Raw genomic sequence first — 12,500 nt, 5'->3', positions numbered from 1 at the left:
TTTTTTTTATTATTTTTTTTATTTTATTTTTTTTATTTTTATTTTTTTTATTTTTATTTTTTCATTTTTTTTATTTTTTCAATATTCCATCTTTTTGTTGAACTTTTATTTCAATATTTTTTCATTTTTTTAATTTTTTTTTTATTTTTTTTTTTATTTTATTTTTTTTATTTTTTTTTTTTTTATTTTTATTTTTTCATTTTTTTTATTTTTTCAATATTCCATCTTTTTGTTGAACTTTTATTTCAATATTTTACTTCATTCTAGCGCAAACTCTGGCCTTAATTCAAATATGTTGATGAAGTACTACACCACGAAAGACTTTCTTTGTATTCCCTGCGTACGTGCAATTTACTCCGTAAACCCAGCTTTCCAGCGATTTGTTTTAATATGCTTGATCAAATGTAAAAAGTTCCCAAAAAGTCACGAACGTTGACCATCTTTGTAAAACGATCACTTATTACTTCAGAGATTCGAAAAGTACTCCCTAACTCAGCGGTAAGTAATCAAGTGTTACTGTAGTAATTCTGCACTAATTACTAATCGCTGTCGTAAACTGCCGCAGCATGCTGATCACAAAGTGATTTAGTAACTGATATGAAATCACTGACAAATCGTTCCACATTATTAACATTAACGCATCAGTAATGAATGCGTCAGAACTTAACGTGCAGGTAATCCAGTGGTTCGAAAGAGGACACGAGGTCATTGCAAAACCATTAAGTCAGCATAGTAGTTTATTACGGTGATTAGTGATCACTGAAGAACGTCTACGGTAACACGCGGGTGCGTACGGATTAGATAGTAAGTAATTAATCTTTAATTAAGGAACTGTGTTGTAAATAAAATGTCACCTGATACGTGTTTATTTAAACGATTGTGTTTCCATGTCTTTTCAGCGAGTCCTCTTTCCGTCGTTCGCTCTCACACCCTCGGCTCTTGGCTCATCTCTAATAGGTCTGAGTGTCTGGCGCAGGCTGGCAAGCCATCAGAAACCTTCCTAAACCTTCACCCCCCACCCCCTCGAGTAAAAAAAAAAAAAAAAAAAAAAAACACCCACAAAGGGTTTTTTGTGTCCCCCGCAGGCAGCCGTAGCTTTACAGGAAGTTGCCGCTGATGATTTATGGTTGTGTGTCCTGGGTGGCAGCTGGCCGGAGTCCCGGCGTCAATCAAGCCGGGGCCGAGAGCACCGGCCAATGGCGTGGCTTCCCCTGCATGCTCTAAAATAAAAAAAGACTACAATGGATGTCGTTAGGAGAGAGAGAGAGAGAGAGGGAGGGAAGAGTGGAGTCGCCATGGAGGAGAGGAAAAAAGAGAGAGAGAACAATCAGAAGACGAGAGAAGATGGATGTGCTTTGGCTCGGTTTTCATGGGGGAAGCCCTGGAGCTCTCTCTCTCTCTCTCTCTCTCTCTCTCTCTCTCTCTCTCTCTCTCTCTCACACACACACACAATATGTTTACACACATTATACCATTTTCTTTCTTTCTTTCTTTTTTTGTGTCTCCTGGAAGGTGGCGAGAACACTGACAAGAGCTTTGTATTGGATGAGAGTGTGTGTGTGTGTGTGCGTGCGCGTGTGTGTGTGTGTGTGAATGACCTAGCAAGATGCTAATGTGTTAAGACTTCAGAAGGTTCTCCCTGCCCGGCTCCATCAGCTCAAACACAACGCTGAGCCCAACATGGCCGCCGCGGAAAGTGCCGGCAAATCCCGGCTGATGGATCGATGCAGACGTGACGGACAAGAGGGAGGCAACCTGTGGTGTGTGTGTGTGTGTGTGTGTGTGTGTGAGGGGGTGTTTGTGTGTCTCAGTAACCTTTTTGCAGATTTAATTTGATAGTGTGTCACTTCTGTGGAAACTATGAACATTTTCCATGACGTACTTACTAATAACGTGATCATCCAATTAATAAATGCTCTCAACAATGTACACGGGTATGCCCCGCCCCCAGTGGGCGTGTCTTACGCTACAGTAACAGCTCGTTAGCAGCAAACATGTTCCGTAAGTGTGTTTTTGGGCGTTTAGTCTTCATGCACGATATTCACTTTTCCAACAAACAAAAAAATGGCGGCGGCGAGACGTTTAGCTCTCACCGAGCTGTCCGCTTTTCTCCACATTTAGCTAGGTCACTAAGCTAGCGTCAAGTTCTTTTCGATTCAGCGGCGGTGCGGTGTCTGGAATGTCGAACGCTATTGTGTAGACCGGTCGCTCAGGCTTCCTCTTCCAAAAGCAAATACGTGCTTATTCTATGCAAATGTGGGGGAAAAAAAGTGAAATTGTTATGAAAATTGTACGTTACGATTAGCTAACTTCAATAATCGTCCTGTTTGTAAGAAATCGAATGAAACTGAACTCCCGCACATTCGTCATGAGATCAAGAGACAAAAGTTTCCTGGAACAGTCTGCGTGCTGGACATGTGGTCTTTAGTAAACATTAACTCTGAGCTTATCTTCAGTAACGAAAAGAAAACCATTCTGCTTCTTTTAGTTTTAGGAGCAGTTTTCAGAAGGACTTTTTGCCAGGTCCCCACAAAGTCAGGTATATACAATTCTAACTTACAGAAGTGTCACAACACACACTGCGGATGTGTAAATGTGATAGATATCTAAGTGTGTGTGTGGATTCAAGGCGATTTTAAACACAAATTCAAGTTACATTAATGAGGCCCGGGGATTTTATAGTATTAGGCCCGATGTTAATGATTTACGGGCCTGTATATGCCTGACAAGTGTGTGTGTGTGTGTGTGTGTGTGTACACATGTGCACATGTGTGTTATTATTCCATAACAGGCTACTAATATGAGCCACATGACAGAAACTCTTAAAAACTCATTTGGGCCAAAGCACACACACACTTTCTGCTCTTTGTCAGTGCTGTGACTCTTTAGACTGTGTGTGTGTGTGTGTGTGTGTGTGTGTGTGTGTGTGTGTGTGTGTGAGTGAGAGAGAGAGAGACTGTGCTTGTGAATGTATGAATTTGGTCCTTAGCATGATAATGAGCCTCAAACAGGGCATTTTGCCATGAGAGTCATGGGGGGCGAGGGGTGGGGGTTAAGCAAGGGGGCAAAGTTTTGGGGAAGTTATAGCTCCATTATTTTGAAATGTGTCCCTTCTTTTCTTTGTCTGTCTGTCTGTCTGTCTGTCTCTCCCGCTCTGTCTCAGCAGGTGATGATGCAAGTCTAGCTGCTGGCTGTGTTAAGTCACCATGAACTAAGGAGGTATTCCTCAGGAGGGGACTCTCTGTGTGTGTGTGTGTGTGTGTGTGTGTGTGTGTGTGTACTCACACACTCTAGTCTTTACTCCTGCACCACCAAACACAGCAGAATGAGCTCACCGACTATCGTTTCTCCTTCTTCTCTTTTTGTCAGTCCACATGCGAGGTGCGTGCGTGTGTGTGTGTGTGTGTAACAGAACGCAGCTGCCTCGATGCCTGCGCTGTTTCATGAGTCAGTGTCTTTAATGTAATGTTTGTTAAAGTGGGGTTCGGGGGAAACACAGCCAGGTGTTCATTTAGTTCCAGTGGTGCAAATCACAAGAATTCGCAAAATTCTGAATGGGTTTAATCCAAACCTCGGTAACTCATACACACGAGTAAATACTATCACCTGGAATCCAATGTTTTCGAATAGCTCTTCAGTGGAAAAAAAACAACGCTTTCAAAAATGATCCGTACACGTACAGACAAGGCCTCGGATGATCTTGGGACGAGCGTGATTTCCGTGTTCTCACAAACTCATAACTCAGAATTTCTGGGGGGAAAAAACAAAGGAAACTTCTCCTCAACCCGGAATTCCTACTCGGAAAGTTTCCTCAAGAAACAATTAAGGATAAACTTATACATTTATACTATATATATATATATATATATATATATATATATATATATATATATATATATACTGAACTGATATATTTCTGTAAAGCTGCTTGATTAAAAACGCCTATACAAATAAAATAGAACCGAACTGAAGACACAATTCTTAATGTTATATTGTATATTAGTATTAGTTTCAGATCAACGTACAGACGTATTTGCTTGTTAAATGTAATTAACTATACAGTTTTGAGAAGGTAAACGTACATCACTCGTTAGCGCTAGCTGGCTAGCTCGTTGCTAACAAAATGCACAGACGTCGAAAATGTCCAGGTTCCGACTTCCCACATAACCCCAGCAAGATGGAGAACGCACCAGGGTTCGATTCAAACAGACGAAACGCTGCACGAGTGAAAATGTCGCACACTCTTGCTGAATATCGTATTCACAGAGAACGAGGGAAAGAGAGAAAAAAAAGAGGGAGAAAGGAGGTATGTTTTAAAGCTGGTCCTCCACAAAAAAAAAAGCAAAAAAAAACAAAACAAAACAAAAACCTGCTATTGTTTAAAATCAGCCACCTGTCTCAGTTTGTCTCCGTCTCCTGTCTTCATGTCTCTGGCTCTGAATACTCGAGTGTGATGGGTCATAAACCCACATGCGATCGTCTTAGAGACGTGCGTGAATGGTGTGTGTGGGTGCACATGTGTGTGAGGTCAGCGGAGCCGTGTCTCTGAGACAGGGATTAATCCTCCTTTCTGGCCCTGAAAAAGCGGCTGGGGACAGAGAGGAGGAATACATCAGGGCAGAAGAATAAGGGAGGGAAAAAAGAGGATGGATATTTCCGAGTGAGAATGACAGATCTGGAGAGCGAGAGAACGCTGGAGTGACGGACAGAAGGCCGGAGAGAGCGAGAGAGAGAGAGAGAGAGAGAGAGAGAGAGAGAGAGAGGAGTGTGGATGGAGGCAGGCAGACTGAGGGACCTTAATCCTTCACTTCTATTCAAATATGCGCTTAATCTCTGAGCAGGTCTACACACACACACACACACACACACACACACAGTTAATCTCCAACCATGTCTGAAACTAGAAAGGTGCACAAAAGGCCTTGACACACACACACACACACACACACACACACACACGCACACACACACACACACACACTCACTACAACCTCTCCAGGTCTTCCAGACTTCCCACACACTCCGCTCGCTGTCCATCCCCCCCGAGTTAAAAGTTTTAATCGTAACAAATCTCCCAAACACACAAAGTGTACGGATGATAAGTGAGTGAAACACGATGGCGGCAGTGTTCGGTGTCTTTGGTGACGGGTCCAAAGTAATAAACGTCTATAAACTCTTTTAAAGTAGTGAAGTGGACAACAGGATGGGCGCTTTACATACCTAGTGACATCATGTGATAATCCTATATACCTGTGTGTGTGTGTGTGTGTGTGTGTGTGTGTGTGTGTGTGATTCCTGGTTTATTTACTGAAGTCATCTTGACTCATAACTCAGTGGCCCTGTAGTCATAAAGCACTCATACCATAATTCTCTCTCTCTCACACACACACACACACACACACACACACACACACACACACACACACACACACACACACACCAAATGAATAAAGGTCCAAATTTATGATGATAGTGCAGAAAAGCTGGTGGCCTATCTCTGGAAAAGTTCCTTCAGAGCGTGTAGCCGTAATCAACACACACACACACACACACACACACACACACACACACACACACACACAGAGAGAGAGAGAGAGAGAAATTCCCATACAAATATGCATACACACAAATTCTCCCCGCTTGACCGTCTGTCATGGTGACACGTACGCGTACGCGCTCCATCAAACCCCTCCAGATGGGCGGGGCTTTATCGCTCCCTGGGCCGCTGACATCACCTCTCCCCGACGACAGAATTGATGATGAAAGCAAACAGATCTATCTTAAGTTACATTTACCAAATCAATTTTATTTTAACAGCCTCTTGCATATTGGCATATTGACGGCTGCTCGTGCTCCGAGGGGGGAGAGGGAGAGAGGGAGCGGAGGAGGCAGACCGAGAGAGAGGGACAGAGAGAGGGACAGAGAGAGGCGGAGAGGGAGGCGGGGAGGTGATGGTTAATAGCGTTTGCCATATTTAATGCGCCGATGTCATGGTGGAATATCCTCTCTGAATAATGTGGCACTTCATCATAAATTCTTTACAACTTATTTACTTAATGGAGAGAGTTATGGCCTGCTGACAGCCAGCTAATTAAACATAGTGATACAGTGCAGCCCGCCTCCATGTCATCCTCTCTCCATCCCTCTCTCTCTCTCTCTCTCTCTCTCTCTCTCTCTCTCACACACACACTGTCTCTCTTTACCTGTCTCTTATTCTCTCTTTAAAAAACATATACACACATACAATGTCTCGCTGCCTTTGCTGTCTTTTCTCTCTCTCTTTCTCTCTCTCGCTCTCCTGCTGCATCTCTCTCTTTCGCTGTCTTTCTGTCTCTTAGCTGTCTTTTCTCTCCCTCTTTCTCCCTCTTTCTCTCTCTCTCTCTTTCTCTCTCTCCTGCTGCATCTCTCTCTTTCGCTGTCTTTCTGTCTCTTAGCTGTCTTTTCTCTCCCTCTTTCTCCCTCTTTCTCTCTCTCTCTCTTTCTCTCTCTCCTGCTGCATCTCTCTCTTTCACTGTCTTTCTGTCTCTTAGCTGTCTTTTCTCTCCCGCTTTCTCTCTCTCCCTCTTTCTCTCTCTCCCTCTTTCTCTCTCTCCCTCTTTCTCTCTCGCTCTCCTGCTGCATGTCTCTCTTTCGCTGTCTTTCTCTATATATATCTCTCTCTCTCTATCTTTTGGTCTGTTTTTCTGTCTCTCTCAGCTTTTGTCTGCCCTCCTCAGTGTCTGTCTGTCTTTCTCTATTTCTGTCTCTCCCTCTGTCCTTCTCTTTCTCTCTCTCTGTTTTACTATCTCTCCACCCCTGTCTCTGTCTCTCACTGTCTTTCTGTCTCTCTCTATCTTTTGCTCTGTTTTTCTATCTCTCTCCCCTTCGGTCTGTCCTCTTCAGTGTCTGTCTGTCTTTCTCTATTCTGTATCTCTCCGTCCTTATCTTTGTCTCTCTCTGTTTTACTATCTCTCCACCCCTGTCTCTGTCTCTCACTGTCTTTCTGTCTCTCTCTATCTTTTGCTCTGTTTTTCTATCTCTCTCCCCTTCGGTCTGTCCTCTTCAGTGTCTGTCTGTCTTTCTCTATTCTGTATCTCTCCGTCCTTATCTTTGTCTCTCTCTGTTTTACTATCTCTCCACCCCTGTCTCTGTCTCTCACTGTCTTTCTGTCTCTCTTTCTGTTTGTCTCTCCCTCTCTTCAAAAGACACACAGAAAGTCACACAATTTCTTTCTCTCACACATAAAACAGTCTCTCACTCTGTTCTTCTCTCTCTCTCTCTCTCTCTCTCTCTCTCTCTCTTTCTGCCTTTCGGTCTGTTTTTCTGTCTCTCTCCTTCGGTCTGTCTTCAACAGTGTCTGTCTGTCTATCTCTCCCCTCTATCCTCTTCTCCTCCTCCTCCATCTTTCTTTCTCTCACTCCCTGTTTTACTATCTCTCCCCCACCATCTGGGTCTCTTACTGTCTTTCTGTCTCTCCCTCTCTTTAAAAGACATACAAAGTCACACAATCTCTTTCTCACACACAGACTCTCTCTCTCTCTCTCTCTCTCTCTCTCTCTCTCAGTCTTTTAAATACATATCGTTCAAGCGTGCAATAAATTACTCGTGGATTAAAATTCATGAAACCCATTTTTTTTCTTTCAGTTTTTTTTCTCCATGGAAATCAAGAGAGAGAGAGAGAGAGAGAGAGAGAGAGAGAGAGAGAGAGAGAGAGAGAGAGAGAGAGAGAAGGTGAAAAAAAGAAAGAAGTGCAAGTGCAATTCATATAAATCTACTAATGGCGGGACAGAGACTTTTTCAATCATATTAAACGCCAATGTTTGCCTACGCAGGATTTCTGCTCGGTTCAGATTTATCACTTGGAAGAAAGAAAGAAAGAAAAAAAAAAAAACACTCATCATGTAAATGACTTCAGTAGGAAAGCGCTTATAGAAAATAATAAAGTATTTAAAATAGCAGATTGAAAACAGACGCCGTCTCAGGAAAAAAGAAACGACTCTTCAACAAGTTAAAAACAATGATAAGAACCCGAGCGCAATTTAATCTAAAATAAAGAAACCAAAAAAAAAATAAAAAAATACTAGAAACTTTTTATAACGATGTTAAACGTCATGCTTTTCAATAAGTTTGGTAAATCTGTCCATGTATTTATTTAGATTGTACATAGAAACTGTCTTTTTGAAGCGATTTGTATTCAAATATCATACCAGTAAGGTGTGACTGACATGACGCTAAAAGTTTTCCCCGCTGCACTGCACCACATCGTATTGTCGGTTGCTTTGGGATAATGATTTTCTCCTTACGATTCACACGGAGACGATTCGAATCTTCAATTATCCTGATGCCCCTGCAGCAACCCTTCAGGCCAGGCCAAATTAGCCTACGTTGACCCTGCCCAAGACCCCTCTCGACCTTTCACCTTGTCTTGTGACCCTGGCTTTGATTAAGAGTGGAGACTGACTGGTGTCTGATAGACGGCAGCGGACCTGGCGGAGGTCGAGGGGGTCGTAATACTTTAACGTGGTTAAAGGACGGATTTACGAGCTCGGATTTTAATCGAGCTGGGTCTCCGAGTCATGACGTCACCAGGACGGAAACCATGACAACATTCAGCTAATGGACGGACAGAAGGAAATAAACGCAAACAGAAGCAGACGGATATATGTTTACGACGCTGGTAAAAAAAAAACCCAGCGAATGATTACGAATTCATCTACTTCCTGCTTATATATACATATACATATAGTCTAGGACAGGAGTCGTCAAAATGGTGGAGACAAGAAAGTATTACCAGTGGATCAAACCGAGCGTTTAGTGACTTTCTAAAGCAGCCAAACACGCATTTAGTGTATGTGAAATATCCATCTGGAATCATCTCTTCAAGAAAGGAAAGGTTTTTCAAAACACTCGCATACATTTCTATTGAATTTACTCTCTTTGGTCTGATTAGTGAACTGATGGTGTTTAACCGGACAAGTATGAATTCAAAAATAGTCGAAAATCGTAAGGGCTCCAGAGTGGTGCAAGAGACACCCGTTCGCCGTATCGTCCAGAGATCGCGAGTTAGAATCCCAATGATGACAAAGGTGTCCATGGCTGGGAGCCAAGAGAGTAAGATTGGCTGTGCTGTCTGGGTGGGATGGTATACTCTCTCTCCCCTGTCAGTCACAGCAACACTAACCAATCATGGGTGTCTGTGAGCACAAGTATGTTGAAGAGGGCAGATAGCACTTTCCTCTGAGTATGTTACGTTGCCCTGTGACAAAAGCACGCGTTAGCCTTCTCCCTCTGTGTTGGCGTAGCTGTCTGGTGATAGGGCTGACCCGGCTGGCGGAGGGGAATTGGTGAGAAAAAATGCCACTAGGAAACTAAATATAACCACTTCGAATTGATGTCTTATTTTTAGCCATTAACTCATTTTAGAATTTTTTTTTTTTGTAGCTGGACATTAATAATAATAATAATGAGTCTTTATTTATCATATATACATATGCACAGTGAAACTCTTTTCTTTGCATACCCCAGCATGTTAGGAAGTTGGGGTCAGAGCACCGGGTCAGCCATGATACAGCCCTCCGAGAGCAGAGAGGATTAAGGGCCTCGCTCAAGGGCCCAACAGTGACAGCTTGGCAGTTCTGGGGCTTGAACCCTGACCTTCCCAACAGTAACCCAGCGCCTTAACCGAGCCACTGCCACCCTTTACAAGTGTTCCAATACAATTACCAGGACAAATGTACAATGAGTCTCAAAATACTCTTGATTTGCAAGAATCAATCAGAGTTGGTTATCACCTTCTGAACAGCAGTAAAGGAATTTAGTGAGACATTAGTGAGATGGCTGAACTGAACTATGCCATTCCATCTATTTGGTGTCAAAATTGTCCGATAAACTTTCCTGTAAATGTGACTGATGGAATTTATGTTAATTATTAAAATGCACTGCAAACTGAAGGAAGAGGTAACCGTGTTATTCAACACCTGGTGTATTAAGAAACCTTTTTCATTGCCATGCACACAGTGCACACAGAAGCCTTTGTCTCTTTAACGAGTGTGAAGTGGTGAAGCAACTTGATCTCATGCTAAATTTATTGGAATTCTTAACAACCAAGAACAATTTCCATTGGAAATTCATATAAATGGAGTGAGAAACGCTTGGAACCGCAAACATCAACCCGTAACTTTCTTAAAAACGTGCGCTTGGGAGATCGGCAAATGCTTTCCTCAGATCTAAAAGTTGCTCCTACCTCCCAGCCCTGTCGACGATGACTTCCCTCAAAGGGTCCGAAGTCCTCTCCGACCTCCAGCCTCCTCTTGCTCCAGACGCCCAAGCTGCCAGCTGAAACGCTCGAATCACGCAGCTCGAAGTCTGGGTGCAGAGACGCCGCTGCCTCCTCATCGTCCAGGTACACGGGTGCGTGGAAGGAGGTGTTGAAGCAAGAAGAGTCGTCTGGGGAGCTTCTTTCACATAATACACTCGATGAGTGGATGCTGTTAGAGGTGATTAATGGGACGGGGTCTCCGTTGGACGCTCTCCCGGCTTCCTCCAGGACATCAGAGGGGAAAAGTGGGAAGTCACCTTCATCACCTGTAGAGGATGAGATCATTTTTAACAATTATGCCTAAAGGATTGGGACATTGGGTCAAAGATGCCTGTCGGTTTGGTGAGTGCAAGTTAAAAACACGTGTAAAGAAACAAAAGGTGATAAGGATAATATTCGTTAGAAGATAGGCCTCTGGATTAGGGCCATGCAGACAACCCGCCCACACACACTTGCATCTCTGCCAACTTGGCAAGATCTACAGCTTGTCCATGAGTGCTAAGTGCTAACTCCTTGTGGCCACATATGGGAAAATATACATAGCTCCAAACAAAGGTATTTGAGCACCAGTTAAACAAACACGAGGAAGAGGAAAGTGGTTAGTGTCTGTAATAACACCGTGCACGACTAGCTGAGAACGAGTCGGATGATTGTGTCCTCTTAGTACACCCTGTCAGACACCTCCTAAAGAGCCAGAGCCAAATGTTTGGCACGGGAATCCCCACTGGGAAGATTGAATTGCCTTGAGTGTCGTCTGCATTGTGTGGCTCCCAACACTCATACTTCCTTTTTTTAAAAACATTTTCCATCCGTCCCTTGTGACGGGGAATCAGAGCAAAAACAGCGGACATTTCAGCCAGGGAGGTTAATTGAGAACGGACAAGAGAGGACGTTGTCTGTGACCTTTAACCTTTTCCTTGGTTTGGAAAGGAAGAGTAGCACGTGGCTGATGAGAGTGTTTTGTTACTGTGTTTGAGTTACTGTCCCCACTGGAACGCCTACGATTACTGTTCTGACTCCCGTTTTAGTCACACAGAGAAACTGCGAGACGAACATCTGTACGTCTCATTAGCGTGACCAGTGGTAATATACTAGTATCTAGGAATTGATTATTCCGTGGCTTAGTGGTTAGCACATTTGCTTCGCATCTCCAGGGTTCACACCTCCGGAGTTTGCATGTTTCCTCCCCCAGTCCAAAGACGTGCCTTATAGGCTGATTGGTACTTCTAAATCGTCCGTGGTGTATGAATGTGTGTGCGATTGTGCCCTGCAATGGGTTGGCACCCCATCCAAGGTGTACCTCGCCTTGCACCCAGCGTCCCCTTGGATAGGCTCCAGGCTCCCTGTGACCCTGTGTAGGATAGGCGCTACAGAAAATGGACGGATGACTGGATAACTGAAGCGACACTAATTTTGCTGTCTCAGTGCAACCAAAGACAACTGACAACAAAATTCTGTCAGTGTCAGGAAATCTGTGAATGTGAGTGTAGCTACGAAGCTTGTCTAAAAACCACCAATAGGAGGACAGCCAAGGATTACACGAAACTCATGGGACACTATAGTGGCCATGGTGAAATGTAAACATAGCATGTGGACATGGACAGAAGAAATGACCTCACTTGCTTGATGAATGTTTTTGTTTAACCTTCGATCACGCTAATTGATGGTGTAAGCAGAACTCAGCCAAGATTTTTATTGGGATCATCTTGTACAGTGTGACAAGGACTAATCGTACGGTCTACACCGGCTTAACACACTTGGAGCTAACCTACTGCGAGTAGGCCAGAGTGGAGCTAGCATGCTGTGGCTAGTACGCTGTGGCTAACAGCATGTGACAGGTAGTGGTGAGTGCTAATGAGGAGTGGGCACATCCTCCTGTCTCCGTACATTCCAGTGTCACAGCATGGCAGCTAGCCTACTCTCAGCCTACACACACACACACACACACACACACACACACACACACACACACACACACACACACTTGCCTAGCTTTCCAACAACAGCTGAGAGCAGGTCAGGCACTCTTACTCTAAGCCGAGGCTCTGTTAAACATATGAAACCATAATGTTAACCTCAGCTATGCTGTTTAAACATCATTCAGTCCGAGAGCAAGAGCCTGCCACAGTCGCCAAGGCTTTTAACGGTAACCCAATCCGCCTTTCACTAGCTCCCACTTCTCACTACTTCATTCCGCCGCTTA

The 12,500-nt window shown here is 43.7% G+C and overlaps 1 protein-coding gene across 9 annotated transcripts in view; it reads right to left on the bottom strand.

Moving 5' to 3' along the window:
- mecom (MDS1 and EVI1 complex locus) overlaps window positions 1-12,500 on the bottom strand; it is a 168,399-nt gene that overhangs the window by 99,972 nt on the left and 55,927 nt on the right. For all 9 annotated transcript variants that reach the window (XM_053687226.1, XM_053687224.1, XM_053687222.1 and 6 more), the window contains exon 2: window positions 10,223-10,563. In XM_053687226.1, the coding sequence (XP_053543201.1) occupies window positions 10,223-10,563 (341 nt within the window). The remainder of the gene's footprint in view (window positions 1-10,222; window positions 10,564-12,500) is intronic.

The sequence above is a fragment of the Ictalurus punctatus genome, chromosome 17, assembly GCF_001660625.3.
Source record: "Ictalurus punctatus breed USDA103 chromosome 17, Coco_2.0, whole genome shotgun sequence".
NCBI classification, from domain to species: Eukaryota; Metazoa; Chordata; class Actinopteri; order Siluriformes; family Ictaluridae; genus Ictalurus; species Ictalurus punctatus.
This window is presented reverse-complemented; position numbering and strand designations above follow the sequence as displayed.